The 22,545-nt window shown below is 47.3% G+C and overlaps 1 protein-coding gene across 10 annotated transcripts in view; it reads right to left on the minus strand.

The window, feature by feature from the left end:
* Positions 1 to 402: 402 nt before the first annotated feature.
* The window catches only part of PDZD2 (PDZ domain containing 2), a 272,721-nt gene continuing 250,578 nt past the window's right edge, over positions 403 to 22,545 (minus strand). For 9 of the 10 annotated variants that reach the window (XM_077346915.1, XM_077346916.1, XM_077346913.1 and 6 more), the window contains 6 exons: positions 18,839 to 22,403; positions 17,578 to 17,695; positions 9,683 to 9,784; positions 8,083 to 8,356; positions 7,283 to 7,417; positions 403 to 5,300 (listed from right to left, as the gene is read on the minus strand). In XM_077346915.1, coding sequence (XP_077203030.1) covers positions 5,134 to 5,300; positions 7,283 to 7,417; positions 8,083 to 8,356; positions 9,683 to 9,784; positions 17,578 to 17,695; positions 18,839 to 22,403 — 4,361 coding nt within the window. In that variant the 3' untranslated portion in view covers positions 403 to 5,133. The remainder of the gene's footprint in view (positions 5,301 to 7,282; positions 7,418 to 8,082; positions 8,357 to 9,682; positions 9,785 to 17,577; positions 17,696 to 18,838; positions 22,404 to 22,545) is intronic. The other variant, XR_013232999.1, reaches the window with a different exon arrangement.

A 22,545-nucleotide genomic window follows, 5' to 3' on the forward strand; every position in this document is an offset into this window, starting at 1 on the left:
TTGTGAGCATCTATGTATGAATGCAGCACCTGTCTCTCAAAAAGTTCCCGAAACATCCTTTTGTAAGCAAAAAGATGAGACAATCCCGTCACTCCAGGTAAAGAGTTCATCAAAGTGTGTTGAGCTTCTCAGAACAGGTTTTGGGTTTTAACAAGAACCAACCTTTCTACTTCATGGGACGTCCTTTGCCCCCTCAATCTCCATTTGTTGTTACCGTGCTCAAGGCCGGTGACTACCCCTGTGTGAGGAAGAGTTCATGCCCAGGCAGTTGACTAATCCAAATAGTTGTAATCCCAAGAGCTGTCCAGACATCACCTGGAGGTTGGCAACCCTAGTTTCATGAGTGCTTTTAAGAATTGGTTGGTCCAAAACACTGCTCATATGAACATAGGTCTGCAGGAGTAGTACTAAGCATCATGTTTATTTTCAAAAATCGCTAAAAAAAGATTGGGGAGGAAGAGGATTAACTGAGATGCAGATTTACAGAAATGGGGGCAAAGCAACATTCAGGAAATGTACACGCTAAATTCTCATTATTGCACTTCTTTTGTATCAACAAGGCATTTTTTTTAAAAAAATGTTCACACAAAGGTTATATATATTTATATAAATAATGGTGTCACTTTACAGTATCATACAGGAGGAGGTGTGTCACAGTTTTAAAACACACAAATGACAGCCTGGTTCACACTTACAGCAGGCAAGGCAGTAACCCTGTGGCTGGATGGCACCATTTCAGGTTGGAGGAGGTAGATCATGTGCTCGAATGCTTCCAGGGGATGGGGGGGAGGGGAGGTGTCTCTGCACACAGAAACCTAGATGGTCAGGGAAATGGCTGGGATGCCAACCTTCTCCACGATATCCATGCACAGATAATGCCTTTTTAAAAATGAAGAGGTTTTCGGCTATGCAACCCACCCAACCTTTAGTCTACTTGGTACAGCCCACATACAGGTTTACTACCTTACCTGCGGTTTCGGTGATCAAGGTTTGTTTGCAGTCCTGGTTTCTCGTAGTAGATCCTCCCAACTCTTATCTTTATTTTCATTTGCTGCTACAAATCACTTCCCTGTACGTTAGAAGTGAAATCCGTAACACCTGATTGCTTCCAGCAAGGCGGATTTTCCATCATGTGAGGAGGGCTTACTTCACATGGATTCTGAGAAACGGAGAGCTGAGCTCAGCTCTCTTGAAACTTTACACGTTTTCAATTTTTGGCACAAGCCACCGACTGTGGACGAGCAGTTCTCATTAAACCAAAATCCAGAGTTCAATAGGAAAACGATTTTTACGGGACAGCCATACATTATTGATACCGAAAACAAACGAACATACCAACACAGGTGTTCTATTTACCGTGCCTTAAAATATTATGTGAATAAACACCGAGTACTATCTCTTTTGGCATCGCTCTGTTTATGAGACGCAACAGATGGGAAACACGAAACTGCCTGTAAACAGCTCGGGGATGTTCTGACTAACTTTCCTTGCGCTGGCTTGCATTGTGGAAGAAGAGTTTGCAAACCTGGATTGCACATCTGCTTGTAGGTGCACGAAGTTAGGATAGTGAATGCTTTTGCAAAATAACATCCTTTTAAAAACCCATCCTGAATTGGAAAGAATCTGTAGTCCACCGCCGATCTTTAAAGGAAACCAAATGACAGGAAAACGATTCTGTCAAGTCCTATCCAACTGTGTATTGTATCGCTGGTTCCTAACACCCTGTCACACTTTGGGCAAAGCTATACTAGTCCGCTCTTTGAAGAAGAGTTGTGGGGATGTGGTTATAGTTGTTTCTGTTGTTTTATTCGCAGAACGTAGAGGCAATTCGAAGGAAGAGATCAGTTTTTTTTTTAAATCCAGTTTTTGTATTGTTTTCTCCAGAGGAGAAAATTGCGGGGAGGGGGGCATCGGAAGAGAAACTGCTAATAAGGCAGGCAGGAAAAGATGAGCAGACCGTGGCTTCTGGGAGAAAGAAAGTCTAATCCCAGGAATAGGCCTCTGCCTCCCCATGCCTATGAAATCTCACAGGCCTTTTAAAGTTGCATTCTTGTTTAAAGTTGCACTCCTGTTATAAAAAGCAGCATTTACTCAGAAGCAGGATTTTATAAATTGTTTTCCAAGGACGTTCGCAAGACACGGTTGTGGGCTGCAATGTGGAACGCTGTTATGAAGGTTGAAAACATTTCATTGCGGTTACTGAACAGATTATGTTTGGTTTTTCTTTAGTGCCAGGCTCACGGTACCATGCGAAGTCCTGGGATCAATGAAATGATTATTGGATCTAGTGAGTAGTCAAAGAGTAGTATGCCAGATTTTTCAAACTTTCTCTTAAACTGGGCAATTCCCAATCCCTCCCCGCAAAAAATGAGTGTCTTCTCTGCAATCGCTGTTAAGATGGTAATGGAGAAACACTTAAATGCTTTGCTAAGCTACCGGCTACAAGCAATCGGCAGCCAAATTAGGAATGCTTGTCAACACATAAAGCGATACCTGCGAATAAACAGTCTGAATTGGGAATAGCTTGGGACAGACTGTAAATACAGGAGCCATTTGCAAACGTTTGGAATCTATTAACAGCTGGATTCTGAATCTATCCCTGATCTGTTTAAGGCAATTGGAAGAAAACTAATTCCCCCCTTGATTCATTAAGGGCAGCGATCTAATTTTGCAGTGTCCCCTCTGTATTTCTCAACCAGGCCTGCTTTAGAAGAAGGAAAAAAACCCTCCAGTTTTGATCCCTGTGCATACAATAATGTATATATCAGTCAAAAAGACACATTAGACGTGCGTTTAGACCAGGGGTAGTCAAACTGCGGCCCTCCAGATGTCCATGAACTACAATTCCCAGGAGCCCCCTGCCAGCGAATGCTGGCAGGGGGCTCCTGGGAATTGTAGTCCATGGACATCTGGAGGGCCACAGTTTGACTACCCCTGGTTTAGACTGTGTGTGAAAGACTGAAGATGGGCGCATGTGATGCTCTGAATTATGCACCCAAGGGATCTTTCTTTGCAACGGGCTATGAAATAGCAATCCGCAGCCCAGGCTATCACGGACAACAGCCGATAGGGAGCAAGGACCCAACTCCGCCCTAAAGCATGAAAGGACACATGCAGTCATTGTAGCGGAGCCCAACAAGCATGGTTCAGATGTGGTTGCGCATCACAGATGGCAGCAGGCCCAGAAAGCTGTGTCGGCACACAGACGATCCAGTTTTTCAGTTCCGCACAGTAGCCTGGCGTCCTAAGTGGAAAACTCAGTAAAGAGGTGCTGAACATGTTCTCGAATTCAGCTGCTCCGAATATTTCAGGTACAGAACCCCCGCTTTGGTGTTCCAAAGTCGAAAGAAGCAAGCTTGTTGGTACCTCTTCTGGCATCTCTTCAGTATTTAGGCTCGGTCTGTTCTTACAGCGGCTGCCCTCCGAGTTGTCCCGTTGAAGCAACTTGACAGAAACTTTGGTTTGGTTTTAAAGAGCGGCGTTTGCAGGAGCCGGGGAGACCAAGCAAATCGGAACCCATTTCCTTTGGAATGAAAGAATCCCGGCACCAGTTCTCTGGAAATCTGGGCCATCTAGGTTCTAATTCACCAGCTAGAGGCACCATGCTTGCCAGGAGAGGCACCCTATCAAAACCAATAAATAATACTATTAATAATGTTTGCCAACTTGGATTGGAAGCTTTGAACCCTTATTACACTCAGAGAATTACTGCAGTTCAAGAGCGCCTCGATTCTCTGCCAGAGCCATTCCTCCAGAACAGCCATCATAGCCGGGGAAGGGCATGTTCAGGCCCATCTCGCTGAGATCTCTCCTCATTCCCTCCTGCCTTTAACAAACTGCCACAAGCCCTGAGATGGAAACGGTGGTCAGACCTAAAAATCACAAACCAGAGGGCAACGCTTGCTTCTCCAAGCTTGGAAAAGGGGTAATCTGCAAATGCCGGGTATTCTACAGGGAAGAAAATCCACCAGAATGTCCTCCTAAATAAGTGCCAGGTGTTAAAATGTCTCAGGCACTGAAACTCTGTAACTGGGTCAGTGGAAGGAGGGGGAAGAAGTGGTAACCTCTAAATGGGGAGCCTGTAGAGCAGGGGTAGTCAACCTGTGGTCCTCCAGATGTTCATGGACTACAATTCCCATGAGCCCCTGCCAGCGGTTGCTGGCAGGGGCTCATGGGAATTGTAGTCCATGAACATCTGGAGGACCACAGGTTGACTACCCCTGCTGTAGAAGATCCTGCCTTGGATCCACCTAGCTCTACCCTGTCTTACTCTAACCACATTCAGTGGCTTCTAGTAGAGATCTTGCCCAGCCTTGATCTTTGAGATCCTGTAACTGGAAGTGCCAAAAAGTGGGACCCGGGAAACTGTATATGCAGACCCTATACTCTTGCAGTGAGCCAGGGGCGCACCCTATACATTGTACACACTGTACTATTGTATTGCTTGGGGTCTTCCAAAGAGGATACCAATTCCTATAACGGCAGCTGGGAGAAGCCAGATGTAATTTGCTTTTTGTATCCGCTATTGAGATTTCCTATGCAAGTTGACACAAAATGCCCTATGAGAGAAGGACAGAGTGAACATGTCACCAGTAATTAATTCTCCAAAGAGATGCAGCCAAAGTCTCAAAGTCGCTTCTCCTTTGACCCATCAGGCTTTGCCCCCAAAAGCCAGAGATGTGTGAGGGTAGCAGCGGTCGTTCAGATGAGGAGGCAAAGGCGATCTGCACATGCACAAAAATACTCTCTTCTCTTCTCAAGCTCATGGGCAAAACCTTTATATACTGCAAAGAGAGTCCACGGCTAAAGCTTGGCTTGTATTAAGCCAACCAATGACTTTGCTTTGGTTGATGCCCATGCAGATGGTTAATCAGGAGGAGTCCAGGACTGGAGAAAGGAGATGTAGATATCTGTATAGCCAACGGGGGAAATCTGTGGCACTTGGATGTCTCCTGTCCTGGTGGGAACAAGCAGCGTCAGGGATCTGTTGCACTTCGGGGCTTTCTTCTCCAGTTGGGACACTCTTCCACAGATGCTCACGGATTCTGTGAGGCTTCTGAAAGGCAGGTATCAGCTACCTGACACACAAAGCTTGGAAGGACACACGCATATAACTTGTCAATCGTGCACGTGTCATACTAGAGACTGGTGCTTTCGGATCAGCAGTTGTACCGGTCCCTCTGGGACTGACTTAATGATGTTCCAGGCGTCGTAATGCATGAGTCCCAGAAGGGATTTCCCGCCGATGGCGAGAATTTCATCGCCCACGTCCAGTTTCCCAGCTTGTTCTGCAGCGCCACCTATTGGACAAGAAGTGACAATCAGAACGACTTCCCCCAAAAAAGTTTCAAATGATGCCAATCCAAAGAACAAACTGGATTTCTAATCCCGGGAATTCCACTCTAATACCGGCTCCGTTATAGAACAGGGGAAGGACAGTGTAGTACCTGAAACCATTCTGATGGTAACTGCTAAACCCATAGACGGGGAAGCAGCCATGTTAGTCTGTTGTAGCAAAATCATGCAAGACACTCACCTAAAAGTCATACCTGTTCATACCTGTTCAGGAAGGCCTTATCTGAAGGGTTAATGTACATGACAAAACTAGTTTTCATAGTTTTGTTTCATTGACTTGTTTATATATTATTCTGTTGCCCCATTTCTCTGATTCTGAAATCCAGTTTTGTTTGTTGCACGTATGATACTGTTCTGAGTGTGCTGTTTCAAAACTGTGTAATGAACACCCATGAAGCTGCCTTCTACTGAATCAGACCCTTTGGTCCAGCAAAGCCAGGACTGTCTGCTCAGACTGGCAGCAGCTTTCCAAGGTCTCAGGCCGGGGTCTTGCCCCTCCCCTGCTGCCTTGTCCTTGTAACTGGGGCTGCTGGGGACCAACCCTCAGGCCTTCAGCATGCAAAGCAGATCCTCTACCACCAAGCTTCAGCTCTTCCTAATCTACCTTGAGCCTCAGTGGGAAAGAGGGACTATAGAAAAAGTAAACGGAAAACTACCCAGGTTGCTTTCAATTTGCAAAGCGTGATATAAATCTATATCGACTCCCTTCAAAGTCTCGTAGCATCTTGAAGGTGAGCCAATTTACTACGGCACATGCTTTGATGAACCAGGGCCAGATGGAAACACAAAGCTGCCTTAAATTGAATCAGACCATTGGCCCACCATGGACTCTGCTGGCAGCAATTTCTGGGGTCTTTCATATCTCCTTCTACTCTATCCTTTTAAATGGACATGCTGGGAATTGAACTAGGGACTCTCTGCATGCAAAACAGAGCCTCTTCTACTGATCCACAGCCCCCTTTTCAGTTATTTTTGTTCTGTGTATGAAGTGGGCTCTACCTCAAGAGAAGAGTAAGCCATAATCAACATATTAGTTTCAGTTTTATCAGGGCTCGCTAGTTCATAAGCTTCACAAATGTAAGACAGTAAAACTGAAGTTTGCCACGTCAACAATTTTGACAGAAACAATCTCGGTCTTACATTACCAGGGAAGGATGAATGCTTCAAAATCCATTTTCTCAAAAAAAATTATCTCTTCCTGCGACTGTGACTGCCAAACTGATTCATCATTCCATGTTTTCTTTCAGTGTCCAAAATACGAAGCGGAAAGAGATAATTCTTTTTGAGAAGACAGATTTTGAAACAGCCATCCTACCTTGATCATGTAAGGCTAGGATTGATTCTGAGCGGTTTCCGTCAAAATTGTGGACGCGGCAAACGTTTTTTTTTTACCGTCTTTTAAAATTTGCGCAGCGACAGGCGTATATATCACGGACTATTACACCTTCATCAAACTGAACTGAAATGCGTTAGTCTGCTACAGCTAAATAATAAGATGGTCAGAACCCTTTAAAGACTAAGACAGTTACCCAGGGGTAGTCAAACTAGGGGTAGTCAAACAGGGGTAATCAAACCCAGGCCCTCCAGATGTCCATGGACTACAATTCCCAGGAGCCCCTGCCAGCGAATGCTGGAGAGCCACAGTTTGACTACCCCTTACCACTCAGAAACCCATCCACAACCCATTCTGTATGGTTTTCATCCTTACAGCGTCCCTACTGGGGTACCGAGCCCGAAGGACAGGGAACAACACAAGACCAGCAATACAAAGAGGCAAAACCAAAGCCAGTGAGAACTGGAAATGCAGAAAAAATTGAAGAGGCCTCTGGTTTGAAAGAAGCACTAAACTCAAAGTTCCAGTGGTGTTTAGGGGAGCTGGCGGAGCTTTAACTCTGGATAAAGCTCTCCCTCCTCCTCCCCGAAGTACCTTTAAATATTCTTTTAACGAGCAAAGGCCGGTCTCCAGAAAGAGAAGCTCTTCCTCCGTCCAGACTGAACCCCAAGCCTGCAGAAGTCTTCAGAAGTTTAATGCAAATAGTATCACTCTGCTCTTCACCTGGACCTTTGACAGGAAAAAAAAACAAGAAGAGCCAAAGCATTGATGACAGACGATCAGGGCTTTTAAAGGTCACCAGCACTGCCAGATCATGCTGGAACAAAACTCAGGACAGTTCTCAACAAAGGTGCACAGACCTTTAAACTCCCCCCTCTTTAAACTCCCCATTAAACTCCCCCATCTTGTTTCCATTTCTAGGAACTAATAAACAGCCATTTGCAATTTGGGGATGGTTTTCTTCTCTTTCTTTTCCTACCCTTTGGCACAGATTTCCTGCTGGACTACTATGATCTGGGATCGCGAGAAGAACGCAGAAATCCAAATAGACTTTTGACTCTGGAAACGCGGCTATTAGGCGCTCATCTTTATTGCATTATTCAGAACCCGGCATCCGAGAGGCCTGATCTGATTTCCAGCTGATCTGGGTGGAAACTGACCAAGTCAATTCCGTATGAGCTACCCTTGGCCGGAGATATCGACTCTGTGATGGCTTCGTGATACGTTCGTTCGGTTCTCAAAGAGTTCCAGTCAAAACTTGAGTGTATTTTCGTTTGCTCTGGCCCAATTGAACAAAGGCAAAGGCAATTATAACGCAAACCATATGGTGCTCTCTCCGTGCACCGACTTTTCTTTGGAGGGGATTCGTTCCGGCTGTGGAGCGGACACCGTACCTGTTCCCCTTTCCGCGGTTGTGTCCTTCTTCGCCACCAAGGCCTGCCTGCCAGGAGGAGGGAGCTCAGGGCGGGAAGAAGAGCCCTTTTCTCTGCCTTTCTCCTTCTCGATGACGAGGACCGCATATTTGTGGAGCCTCGCCTGATGGAGGGCATTCAGGACCTCTCCGTGCACAGAACCCGCGAGGCAAACGCCGTTGATTGAGAGGATGTGGTCTCCGCGGTGAATGGTTCCTTCCTGGGATGCGACCCCCTTGGAAAACACTCGATGGACCTGCAAATAGAGACATCATTAGGAAGGGAGGCTGGCCACCAGTTGAAGACATAAAAAAAAAATAACACTGGCTTTTTAGACACATTTTTAGTCTATTTAAGCCAGTGGTTCTCAACCTTCCTAATGCCACGACCCTTTAATACAGTTCATGTGATGACCGCCAACCATAAAACTATGCAAGGGTTTTTTCACAGAAATTAAACTGAAACTGACCAATGGCCTGAAGATCCATTGTACATGACTGTATATAAATGGGTTATAAATTGTATATAAATTGGCAGGCGCCTGCTTTCCTCTGTAGAGTCTTCCTTGGTGGTCTTGGTGGTCTTAACCCTGCTTAGCTTCTCCCAGCAAGGGGCTTTCAAGGCAAGTGAGCAACAGAGGTGGCAGAGTCTTCCTTGGTGGTCTCTCTAGCTCCCATCCTAGTATCACCCTCCCTTAGCTTAGAGGCACAACAGGCAGTCTCTTCCAAAGCAGCTACTGAGAGCGAGCTGGAGACTCCTCTGGGTAGTCAAAAGCGGAGTACAAAAAATTATTAATTTTTTTTGAGAGCCAGCTTGGTGTAGTAGTTAAGAGAGGTGGACTCTAATCTGGATAAATGGATTTAATTCGCCACTTCTCCACATGCTGGACGACCTTGGGCCAGTCACAGTTCTCTTAGGGATACTCTTACAGAGCAGTTCTCTTAGAGCTCTCTCAGCCCTGACTACTTTCCAGGGTGTTTGTTATGGGGAGAGGAAGGGAAAGGCATTTGTAGTCTGCTTTGGAACTCCTTTTTCTATATCCCACTTCAGTGAAAAGTGGGATATAGAAAAAGTTCTTTTCTTCTTTTCTCAGATGTGATTAAATCACCAACGATACCTGGTGGCAAGATGCATGTGCCCTCATTGCAGACTGTCTGGGGGGGGGGATGATGTGGCTTCTAGAGGTATCTACTTTGGATTCAAATGAGATTGTTTCCTTCATCTGTTTCTCAAGAAGCGTGATGTTTTTCTTGCAGTACCCAGGAAACAATTTGGAAATTTCTAGGATAAGGGAGTGTGTTAGAATGCCCCCGGGACTCTGTCGTACTTTGTGGAAGGGGCCGTGATGACCAGCCATTCGGGTGGGTGAAGGCAGTCCCCCCGATGTTCCTCTCCAATAACAAACGTCCAAGTTTATTTGGCACCTGTGCCCTTTCCCCCCCTGATCGCAAAAGCAGATGGCATGGAAACTGCAAGAGAAGCCCTTTGCGATGGGGCTCCTTGGCTGGGGATGGACGTGATAAATGAACCCTCGATCTGATTTCCAGATGGCTTCTGCGGAAAAGATGCAGTCACCACTTACGATGATGGATTTCTGTTCCAGGTCCATCCCTCCTGCAACGCTGAAGCCCAGGCCAGATCCTTCCTCTTTATTTAAGACGACAAAATAAACATCTTCTTTGCGCTGAGATTTAAGAAAACAAGACATAAGGAAGAAATAACCAAAGATTGAAAAACCAAGAAGAAATATATATATTAGCATAACACTCAAAATGTCTGAGAGATGAGTAGAGCCATGTGTTTCAAGCAATACTTCCTAGGAGTCTAAAACCTCCCAGTGCAAAATTTTATTGACGTTAACATCAAAATACTAGGGAAGTTTATCACTATAAGGGCCATTTTTGGGTTCAGAGGATACAGAACACAAAGAACCACGCAATCAGGTCACACTTTATCAAGGTATTCAACCCAAGAACCAGTTTTCACAGTGATGGGACAACTTGTCCCTGCACAAATGCAGAACACCTTTGATTCACCACTGACTCACCGTACACATGTTGTACCTTCATCAGAATGGGGAGATGATGATTTATATACCACATGTTCCACTATGCCCCTGATGCCTCTCTGCCGATTTCTATACTGGTACAACTTTTCCAAGTACAACCAGAATAGGTCACTCTAGGAATTTCCAGAAATGGTTTGGTCTGACCATAGAGATTCCGTTGATTCCTAGAGCAGACCATGAGTACAACCCAGAAGTGTGTAATAACACTGGCAATGTAGCTGATGTCACATGCTCCCCATGTCCCTGCCCTCAAACCTCTTGCTGGTGGCCAGATTGGCCTGGCAGCTTATGACCATATGATGAAGCCTTGTATTAAGACCTCTCCATGCTTGCTTAGAAGAAGAAGAGCTGGGTTTTATACCCTGCTTTTCCCTGCCTGAAAGAGTCTCAAAGTGGCTTACAATCACCTTCCTTTCCTCTCTCTAAAATAAACTCCCTGTGAGGTAGGTGAGGCTGAGAGAGCTCTGACAGGACTGCTCTGTGAGAACAGTATTATCAGGACTGTGACTAGCCCAAGTTCACCCAGCTGGCTGCATGTGGAGGAACAGGGAATCAAACCCAGCTCATCAGGTTAGAAGCCACCACTTCATAGCCACTGCACTTAGTAAACCAGCAAAGCGAAGGGATCTGAATGGATGTGCCAGGACCCTTGAGATGGTGTCCCATACATATATGGATTGCTGAGAGCAGATGTGCTATATACTCATTCAAACATTACCCTCCCGGAAATCAAAATGAAAAAGGAATTGTGAATTGGTCCTGTCTCCTACATTTTTCTGGGGAAGGCACTGGCAAACCACCCCATATTGAGTCTGCCATGAAAACACTAGAGGGCGTCACCCCAAGGCTCAGACATGACTCGGTGCTTGCACAGGGGATACCTTTACCTTTACCTACATTTTTATCCCACTGCTCTTCCAAGGAATTCACAGGGCTTCACATTGTTCTCCTGCCTTTCCTCTTTGCAGCAACTCAGTGAATGAGGCTAGGCTGAGTGAGAACAAATGGCTCCAGGTCCCCCAGTCCTCTGGTGGGTCCATGGGCCCAGCCCCACACTACACCTCACAGGCTGCTCTCAGAAGTGCTAGAGACAGGTACAAGACATGTGCCCATATCACCTGATAAATGTTTAACAATTTTAAAAATATATTAAAAATGAACTAACTTCCACCTTTCATGGCCATCAGGAAACCCTGGTTTCACAAAACCCTGGTTGAGAAAGCTTGGTCTAGAACAGTGGTTCTCAATGTGGGGGTCCCAACCCCTCAAGGGGTCATACGGCCCTTTCCTGGGGGTTGCCGCAGCATGGTACTGGCCTCTTCCACATGAGCACACGCGCGGCCGCCACCCCCCCCCCCCTGCTGTAGGGGTCACGTCACCAGGACGGTTGAGAACCTTAGTCTAGAACAGGGGTAGTCAAACTGTGGCCCTCCAGATGTCCATGGACTACAATTGTAGTCCATGGACATCTGGAGGGCTGCAATTTGACTACCCTTGGTCTAGAAGGAAGTGAGAGGTGATTGATTCTCCCTGATCAGCTGACTCCAAGGCTAGGAAAATTCTGCCCAGAGATCAGCCATCTTAGTGCCATGGTGCCTGAACAGACAACTTATAGGCAGGCTGCCGAAAACCAGGCCAGTCCAGAAAGGCTGAGGGTTTTTACATGCGTAGAAGATTGAGATTCACCCAGTGGTGGCCTAAAAGCCAGTGTGTGAACTGAGTAATGTTTTCCAGACCATGTGCCATTCTGGACTTAAGAGCAGATGTGGGAAAGAATGCAGACACGGATGGCGTTCCAAGGAGCATTCGATTTCATAAATACTTGCGTTCTTGAATTTTTTTTTTTAAAGCAGCTCAAATAAATAATCTCTCTTAAAAGATTCATGTGAAAACACTTAAAAGTCCATTTGATTGCTTTTGGCTGGAAATAAAATCCTCTCTTAGCATTTCTGTCTGGCCTGCCAAACCCACCTGGCTCACCAAACTCTTGGGACCAACAAGCCTTAACCAGGTTTGGAAAGAGAAGAAAGAGGGTTTTTTGGGGGGTCTCCCTCTCTGGGGATCTCTCCTAGCTCCACATCCCTACAGGGAGATCTTTACAGCACTCATAAACGCAACAAGCAGACAAAGCAATATCCATGTGGCTGCAGACTGAGAGTCTGGAAGTATTGCTGGGGTGCTTGCTTTCAAAAGGTCCCACCCAACAGAATAAAAATCTAGCCTGGGATCCCCGATCTTTTGTGAGACTGTGGGTACTTGTGAATTTTGGATACAGCATAGTGGGCGCAGGCACAAAATGGCCGCCACAGGGGGCGGAGCCAGCCACGAAAAAACTGTCATGGCTTGCCGCCAGTGAAGGTCCTAATGCTGGGATGGAAGCTGCTGCTGAAGCAACGTTTTTAAAAAATCTGGACAGTCAATCAAATCCCCAGTGACCAATAAGGAGACTCAGTGGGCCAAAGCCTCACCTGTCCCACCCACTTCCTAAAAGCACCTGATGGGTACCAGGAAAGGAGTCAGCAGGAGCCATGGGATCCGAAGGAGCCACCTTGGGGACCTCCTATCTAGCCATTTGCATTACCGCTACTGAGGAAGAAGAGGCTGCATCTCCACTAGGGTTTTATGTCACCTTTCATTCAAGGAGCCCAGGAATCTCCATTCAATTTTATTGTCACAACAGCCATGAATTAAGAGCTCAGTGGCCTACTGGGCTCATTCATTAGCACAATTATTTACATTTGCCAACTTTTTTGGTGTAGTGCAGGGATCCTCAACCTGTGGTCCTCCAGATGTCCGTGGACTACCATTCCCATGAGCCCCTGCCAGCATTTGCTGGCAGGGGCACATGGGAATTGTAGTCCATGGACATCTGGAGGACCACAGGTTGAGGATCCCTGGTGTAGTGGTTAACAGTGGCTGCCTCTAGTCTAGTGGGCCGGGTTTGATTCCCGGCTCCTCCACGTGCAGCCAGTCGGGTGTCCTTGGGCCAGTCTTAAGGGTGCCACAGGACTCAAACTTTGTTCTACAAAATAAGTAGCAAGCCCTGAAAATTGCCTGTAAAAGTTAAGATTTAAAAAAAAAAAAACATGTTAGCCAGGTGTCTAACTCTTATAATCCACTTGTAGCTATGAATCATAGAATAATAGAGTTGGAGGGGACCTCATCTAGTCCAACCCCCTGCACTATGCAGGACACTCACATCCCAATTGCTCATCCACTGTAACCTGCCACCCCCTTGAACCTTCGTAGAATCAGCCTCTCCGTCCGATGGCTATCCAGCCTCTGTTTAAAAATTTCCAAAGATGGAGAACCCACCACCTCCCAAGGAAACCTGTGGAAAATTCAAAGCTTTTCATAATTAGAGTAATGCGTATAATCCACTGATGGATCCCCCTTGCAGATTGCTAGAACATCCCATAATTATGGGATCACAATATGGCGAGCCGGGTTTGATTCCCCGCTCCTCCACACGAAGCCATCTGAGTGGCCTTGGGCTAGTTTCAGTCCTGATCGTGCTGATCTCACAGAGCAGTCCTGTCAGAGCTCTCTCAGCACCTACCTACCTCACAAGGCGTGGGGAGGGGAAGGGAAGGCAATTGTAAGCCGCTTTGAGACTCCTCCGGGCAGTGAAAAGCAGGTATAAAAGCTAACTCTTCTTCTTCTTTATGGCTGGAAATAAAGCCCTTTAACTAAGCGAAGGAAATTATAGCCGGCATTTAAATCCACGACAGTTTGAACTCACTGCAAATTGTTAATGCGAGGAGATTATCAGCAAGGATCAGAACGTCTGGGCAAATTGGAGAAAGAAATTCAGAAGGGTGCCTGGGACAGGTGTTTGACGAAAATGGGAACTGGCAGTAAACCCAGCTTTCTCTTTCAGGCTGAAGGGGACAGTGATTCTCCCGGACCCAGCAGAATGCCATCCTCTGTCATCGTTAGACAAAATCAACGTCCGTAGCCATAGGTACATGGAAAGCTGCCTTGCACCAAAACCAGACCTTTGGTCAATTCCATGCCAGATTTGCTATTCCAGTGATATTTACTTATTTTTGTAGCCTGCCCTTCCCGGTTGGTTCAGGGTGGGGAACAACAATATAAAATATACAAAATGATACAGACTCAAGTGGGTAGCCGTGTTGGTCTGCAGCAGCAGAACAAATTTAGAGTCCAGCGGCACCTTTAAGAATAAAACTTTTGTGGGTCTTAAAAGTGCCACTGGACTCTAAACTTGTTCTACAAAATAATGCCATTTGCGTAGCTAAAACAATTAATATAAAAGTTAGGTTTCCTTGTTTGTTTGTTTATTTATTTGATTTCTATACCGCCTTTCCATATGGCTCAGGGCGGTTAAAATTAAAATTAGATAATTGAAATTAGATAATTGAAAGCCACCTCCTAAAAACTATTACAGAGAGGGGTTAGTTGAATGTTTTGCAAGTGGGGTTTTTGGGCAGGGAGGCCAGCTGTTTCCTCGATGGGAGGTCCCTGGGCTCAGGCATAGGCCTGGCAGAAGAGCTCTGTCTTGCAGGCCTTCCGGAACTGCTAAAAATCCTGGAGGATGCTGATCTCACCGGGGAGAGCGTTCCACCAAGCCAGAGCCACGACTGAAAAGGCCCTGCCTTGGCCAAGGCTAGTTTTACTTCTTGCAGGCTGGGGACCCTGGGCAACTGCTGATCACTTGACAGAGTTCTTGGGGGGTGGGGGTACAGCGTCTGTGGGTCTTAGGCAAAGGACGTTGCTTTTCCTGACACCCACAAAATCATCAGTGGGAGATGCCAAAGACTTGAACATCGAAACCTTCTCCACGCAAAGCCAAGTGATCCACGGCAGACCCGAGACTCCTCTCCAAAGTGGAAACCAGCACGGAAAAATCACAGATTTCGTTCCCACGGAGAGAGAGTCCAGCTGCCAGCCTCCGTCCTGGGGAAGGAAGCTCAGACCTGGTTAGCCAGATTCCTTCTCCCGCTAGAGTGTTTGTCTTCAATCATGGTTTGGAACGACTTTGTGTTCTTAACTCGGGACTGTGGAAAGACTGGCTGGCCTGCATCCAACTGGCAAGGCACGCCCGGCAGCGAGCGGTCCGATTTTTCATGTCTGTGTCTAGAATTTGATGGCAGGTATTGGAGAAAAAACAGCAGAACTGTTTTCCCGTAAACTGGGAGGGCCCGACCAAAGTGGGGCTTTGAGGGAGCCTGATGGGGAGAACAGATATGCCTCCTAGCTCACGCCAAGACTGTGCCTAACAGCTGGCATCAGGAAATTGCAGCATCTAGTCTTCTGCTTATTTAAAGAGCATGTTTGCTGTCACCCCCTCCCCCCCCCCCCATACACACACTTCTGTGCAATGGCACCTTTCAGACCCAATAAAGTTTAAACCAAGGTGTAAGCCAGGGGTAGTCAAACTGCGGCCCTCCAGATGTCCATGGACTACAATTCCCAGAAGCCCCTGCCAGCGAATGCTGGCAGGGGCTTCTGGGAATTGTAGTCCATGGACATCTGGAGGGCCGCAGTTTGACTACCCCTGGTGTAAGCTTTTGTGAGCATGCACATTTTTGTAGACACGAAAACCTGCCCCTGGAATAAAACTCTGCTAGTCTTAAAGGTGCTGCTGGACTCCAAACTTTGTTCTGCTGCTTCAGACCCACACGGCCACCTGCTGGAATCACACTTCTGCACGGGACCGATTGTGTATGTCTGCTTGAAAGATCAGAAATCACCCTTTGCTTTCTGGCCTAAGTTAAATAGGCCTGTTTGGTTAACAGACGTGGAAAACTGTCACAAAGGTAAACAATACAATAACCTGAATGATTAGGAACCGTGGCTTGATGGGAATCCTTTACAGAAACTTTAGCACACTGCAGCTTTGCCTTGTGTATCTTATATGGAACAGCCCTTGCAATCTAGCCAGGGGAGCGGAAATGAATGAATTACTACACCATTTTCAGTAGGGGAGTGCGGAATGAGATTGTGCTGGCCTAGTGTCATGCAGCCCTGTACTACATGCCCCAACTCGTTAAAAAGTGGACCAAAGTCCCAGAAGCCATCAGGCTACATTCCCGTTTTCTGGTTTTCCCTCCCCCTTTTTTCCTCTCCTGGTTCTCAGTGTACACACACGCACGCACGCACGCACAAACATGGTAGTCTGTTCCCAGGCAGTAGAAACGTAGATTTTGCTTTGTTCTAGGTGCCCTTTGAAGATAAAAGCCCTTGTGCCGTGGGAATGGCTTATGGCAGGAAGAAGGTGCAATTGTGGGAGAAGGGGGAGGGGTTTGCCTATATGTACCCTAAGACAGGCCGAGCCAGTCATTCTTGGCAATGAATTCTCTCATGATACTTCCAGAGGCACCCTCTTGGACATAATAAACAACTTTGAGCTCTTTTCTATGAAGAAACGTCTCAAATGTCTTGTCTTCTGTGAGACAGTCGCCTTGGATTGTGACACCAGGGCTGAATCTGCACAAAGCTTTTATTCCAATCCCAGGTCGATTCAGTCCCTGCCGTCTACTCTGAATGCAATTTCCATTTTGATTTTGGGTGATTTATATTTTCCCTCTGCAACAAGCATGATTGATCCAGAGTGACCACACCTTTCCCCCACAATATCTTGGAGTGGATAAAACCCTCAATATTTGAAAAATCAGCTTGAATAAGCATGCAGCTGTCTGCTTTCCCCGAAATAACTTGCTGCCGAGCCTCCAACGTTGTAAAAAAGCCCTGATTGGCCAGGGCGTCAGTTCCTGGTTCCCAGGTTGCAAGGCTTCCCTTAAAGGGGAAGCCCTAACTTCTCCCAGCAGAAGCTCCAGCTCCAGAAGACCTAATTCCTCTCAGCAGAGATTTTCCTTTTGGATTTATTTTCACCTGTGAGGCTGCTGTCTTTCTCCCTTCCTCCTTATGAGGCTCCTGTTGCGCTTGGCTCCCCCACCCTCTTCTGAGCTTCCTTAATCACGTGCAGAACACTTTATGTTTCAATGGGGAGGGGGGGATAGAGGAAGACCCAAGTTCAAATTTATCTGAATTCAGCAGGATCCACAACGGAACAAAGTAAGTGCAGAATCAGCCCAGGACTATCTAGATCAAGATATAGGGTTAATGGGAAGAACTTGAAAAATTAGACCCCCAGATCCACTTGTCTAAAATTCAACAAACTGCTCTGTGTTCTTCTGTACATAGGAAATGAAGGGGAAGGGAATTCTATACTTTAATTATAGCCCACTTTTGTCACTGAGACTGAAGGCAGGTCACACAATAGGAAACGATACATATAAAGAGAAACCCTGAGCAGGGATGAGACTTATTTCCAGGAAAGCATTCCTGTGACTGCACGGGAACTGCATTTATTTAACCATTACTCATCTTTTTCCACAGGAAGCATTGGAGATTGTTTTCAATTTGGCCTGGCCTGGGCTTACCTCTGCTTGGGCTTTGGCCTCTTGGAGTACCGAAGAAATATCACAATTGGTTGTCACCGAAGACAAAACAGACTGCACTTTCTGCCGATCCAGAGCGGAGACCAAGAGTTCATCCAAGCTAAAACAAATATAAAGGGTAGGGGGGAGGGACCGCAGTTGTACTGAGTAAGACTGCAGAGATGGCGTGATATGAACAATTCATACACTGCCCACCCTTTTAACGTAGAAACAACTAAGGCGTGCAGAAATGTACGTTATCTTGAAATACTTATTCATTTAAATTTATAGACCACCCTTTCCACCAGAATGGACTCAGCAAGGCAGTCCCAGCCCTGACCTGGATAGACAGTATGGCCCAGTGTCATTAGATCTTGGAAGATAAGCCCTGGTGGGTACTTGAAAGAGAAACCACCAAGGAAGTCCAGGGTTGCTGGACAGAGGCAAGCAATGGCAAACAACCTCTATTTGTCTCTTGCCTTGAAAACCCTACAGGATCACCATAAATCAGCTGTAATTTGATGGCACTTCCCATCACCAAAAATTAGCCCAAGCTCATCATGTTTTGGAAGCTAGTCAAGGTCAACTCTGGTTATCCTTGGATGGGAGACCCCCCCAAAAAGTACAGGGATGCTATCCGGAGGCAGGCAATGGCAAACCACCCCTCTTCATCTCTTGCCTTGAAAACCCTGTGGGGTCACCATAAATCAGCTGCAACTTGATCACTGGTTCTACTACCAAGGGAGCCCTGGACACAGGCCAGGTTTCTTGAGGCTACAAATACGTTTGGCTATGTGGCTATTCAGTTTGGGCACCGCAGTTGAAGAGGGATGTAGACAAACTGGAGCATGTCCCGAGGAGGGCAACAAAGATGGTGAGGGGTTTGGAGACCATGACGTATGGGGAAAGGTTGGGGGAGCCTGGTCTGTTTAGCCTGGAGAGGAGATGACTGAGAGGGGCTCTGATAACCATCAAGAAATTCTGTCTAAACATCCGGAAGAAGTTCCTCAGTGGAACAGGCTTTCTCGGGAGGTGGTGGGTTCTCCATCTTTGGAAATGTTTAAACAGAGGCTGGATAGCCATCAGAGGGAGAGGCTGATTCTGTGAAGGTTCAAGGGGGTGGCACGTTACAGTGGATGAGCGATAGGGCTGTGAGTGTCCTGCATGGTACAGAGAATTAAACCAGATGTCCCTTCCAACTCTGTTATTCTATGATTTTAATCCTGATCCTAACCAATTATATTAGGCAAATAGTGGAACCAACCTGATGGACCAGCTCTTTCCCAAGTGCATTTTGTTTAGGGAGGCTTCCTGCTGCTGTAGCTCCTCATCTGACGCTGACCCAGGAGTGCCAGAACCACTGGTCCAGGGACTGCTTTCCTTTGAACGCTGCCTGTTCGTCATCCCAAGGCTGGAGAGCTCCACGCATTCATTCAGACTGGAAACACTTTCGACAGGAAGGCCAAGAGTCTGCGTCCCGGGTGGACTTTCCACCTCGCTGGGGAAATGGGAGGCGTCTGACTCCACAGAGAAGTCCTCACTGCACAGCTTGTCAAGATCAGGCATGCTCAAAGCCCTGAGCTCCCGGATCTTGGAACGGGATAAGGGGGTGTGTCTGATGTGCCCCCCTGAGGCCCTGCTTCTTCGGGAGTTGGGGGTAGACGCTTGCAAACTGGTTGGGCCTCCCAGACCACTGTCTCTTTTGCTGTCCTCCCAGGGGGCATCATCTGTGTGGTGGTTCTCCATAGAATTCTGCTGCCGGTGGGTCAACATGGAGGTGGTTGACGATTTCGTCATCCGTGGGGAGGCTGGGCCTTCGCTTTCACAGTATGAGCTCAGGCTTCGTCTCAGTGCCTGAACCGCATCGTTCACACTGGTGGCCGAAACCGCCGAAGCGCCTCCAGACAGCCTCCGACCAATGGGAAGCTTAGAGTTGAGAGCGGAGGAATGGATGTCAATGGCTTTAACTATAGGCCGGTCCAAACTGGCCAAGTTCTCGAAAGATTTGATCCTCTGTTTCACGGAGAACGACGAAATGGGGTCATGTGGCCAGTTGAGTTCGTAATAGTAATAGTTCCTCCTGCACGTTTTCAATTTGTCTGTAATGCGGTTGCTGTTGTCGTTGGTCAAGGGCAATTCCTGAACGTTCGGTTTCGGGATACCGTCGAGTGTCTCTTGGCCACCTTGGGCGCTCTGGCCATTCATCAGATTGAGGTGGACAATTTTCAGCACGCCCATCTCCGAGTGAGAGTACTTGACGCCTGAAGCGTGGCCCAGGATATCCTGAAGGTGATGCGCTGGTATGTTCATGGTGCCGCTCTCCTCTCTCAAATGATTTGATAACTGAGTAGGCATCGAGTAAGTCCTTGTCACAGGCTTCAATGCACAGTGTACGGTTTCCTCCTCAAAGGCATTCCGCGTAGAATTCTGCGCCCCCCGCTCAGGTTGATCAATCTTCTTCTTGGTTCTGTCTTCCTTCTCGGACGATCCCTGCAGAATCAGCGAGGTTGAGGCGAAAGGAGAGGAGGAGAGTCTCACCTCAATGAAACTGCGTTGAATTTCTTGACCTGCTTGTTCTTGCTGAGCTTGTGAATGAAGACGACTGGAGGACTCGTTTTCAGAAGACTCGCCATTGTAAGTTCCCACGGGGCTAATTTCACATGTATCAGGATTTGGCAGACGTTCTCCCATTCTATGGTTTTCAGTCCCGTCACTCACACCATCGCTGTTGGGCGTCACCTTGGAAGGTGCATTCATCTGGGATGGACCTTCTCTGGTTTGGAAGCCATCGGGATCCTCATTCTCTATCTTTGCATTATTTGTGACCATCTGGATTGGAACTGGCCATTGTGTTTGTTCCTCTGCCTTGCTGCATTCCAAGTGGTTAATGGGTTGATCCTCATTGTTCTTCACAGTGGTGTTCCCGCCATTTGGCACAGCCAAGCACGGTTCCTGAGGTCCTGCTGGAGAGGATTTATTTGCTATCTCTTCTTCCTGGTGAAGAGCCCTGGAGCTTGAGGCAAAGCTCCTGACATGTGGCTCCAAATGGGCAGCCAAATGGCGGAGTGCCGTGACTTTCTTCGAAAGAAGCCTGGGTGACAGCTGGACAGGAAGGGACATTTTTTTCTGATCGGCGCCACCGCCTTTGGCCGGAAGAGCACCGAGGGCATCTGAATTTGCCTTGGCTTTACTTTTTATAGTAAGGCCCTTCAACTTTGGCCCTGGTTTGTTGCGTAGGTTGCTGGAAAGCGTTTCCGCGATAGTCTTCTGGGGAATCCCTCGAGTTTCCTGATGCAGCTTTTTGGAAGAGGACGGACTGCACGAAGCCGGAAGGCCTTTGCACTGAGTGGCAGCACTTTGGCTCTTTGCATTTGAACATTTCGAGGCAGGAACGGCGTTGGCTTTTTCATTTTTCCCTGGTAAATCATGAGGAACCTTACCCGGATCTTTTGATTTGGTCAGGAGGGGTGATTTGGGGACATGCCCCATTCTCTGTGATGCACCGTCTGTAAGATGGCTCTCTAGTTTACTCAACAGGATTGAATCATCCGTTCCCCTTTTTGTCAAAGTGGAATGAGAACCAGCAGGATGCCTGCTGTAATCTGTTCCAAAATCATTCTCTCCGTTTGACTTTGGAGTCGTATTGGGTTCGTCTCTGTGGACAGACCTCCTGTCCCACCCATTTACAGTTTTTGTCGTGAACAAAGGTGCCTCTTGAGCATCGTGCTTAGAAGTCCCCTGTATTTCCATGAGCCTTTCTTGGCTCCCTCCCCTTTGTTTCCTTGAAGCCACATTGTCATGGAAAGAGTTGATTGTGTGGCCATCCAGAGCATGATCTGACCTATCTATACCTGGTGGAGAAACCTGAGAAGGAGGATGAAAGGCCATGGATGGAGAGGCATTTTGTGTATCGGGACTTGGAGAGTGTGGTTCTTCCAAGGAGGACTTCCCACTGGATAGTCCCAGGGCACTGCTTTCTGCCATTCTTTCCGCTGAAAAAACCTGGTCCGAAGGACTACATTCAGCAGGGTGAGGAAGTACTTCTGCAGCAGATGAGAGCCGCTGAGTACAATGTTGTGGCTCATTATCCAAACAGCAAATTTCAATTTGCTCCTCGTCTGACTCAGTGGTACGAGGCGTCTCCAAGGGATCATCACGAGCGGACCCTATGAGCGATGAACCACGCAAAAGACCAGGAGCCTCGACAACAGATTCCGTGTCTGAGCTGGAATCTTCTGCCGCCGCGTACATGGATTTTGACACCACACTGTTCCTGCTTTCCATTCCAGCCAAAGCATCGTCCTGCAAGTTGCTAAAATTCCTGGAATAGTTACTCAAGCGGGTTTGATTCACAGTGAAAACCTTGCTGGGGCTAATGGCGTCGAGAGCAGAAAACCCCAAGATTTCTTTCGCGTCCGCTGTGCAATTCGGTGGCCTTTCAAGCACGTCGTTCTTAGCAAGACCGGGTCGAGAATTAGCCCCGCAGTCTTCTGCCAGCACAGAAGCGTCTTCCTCGGTGCACCTGGCCTCAATTAATGAACAGTCCGAGTCTTTTTCTTCCGACAAATTGCATTTGCCAAGGAAGTCATCCGTATCAGCCACAGGAAGCACAGTGTTATCGGGGGCACAGCCGGTTTCCAAGGCATCTGTTGTCCGCTCCTCGATCTTGGCGTCAGGTGGCGGTGCTGCCCTTCCTGATACGTCATCCGGATTGTCCCTGTGCAAAGGTTCTTTATGACTGGCCACGTTGGCTTCTTCCTCGGTCGGATTCTGCCGCACTGCCTCCTCCGCTTCGGAAGATGCGATGAGATTTGTAAGCCTGCTCAGCGCTGAAGGGAGAAGGAAGCAAAGCAGTTTTATTCGTTGAACTCCCTAAATAGCAACACAACACAAAACAAAACAAGGAGCTTATTATGTTTCAAAGGAGCCCTCTTCACCCAATCATTGGATTTCTCTCCAAATCCACAGTAC

The sequence above is a fragment of the Paroedura picta genome, chromosome 7, assembly GCF_049243985.1.
Source record: "Paroedura picta isolate Pp20150507F chromosome 7, Ppicta_v3.0, whole genome shotgun sequence".
NCBI lineage: Eukaryota > Metazoa > Chordata > Lepidosauria > Squamata > Gekkonidae > Paroedura > Paroedura picta.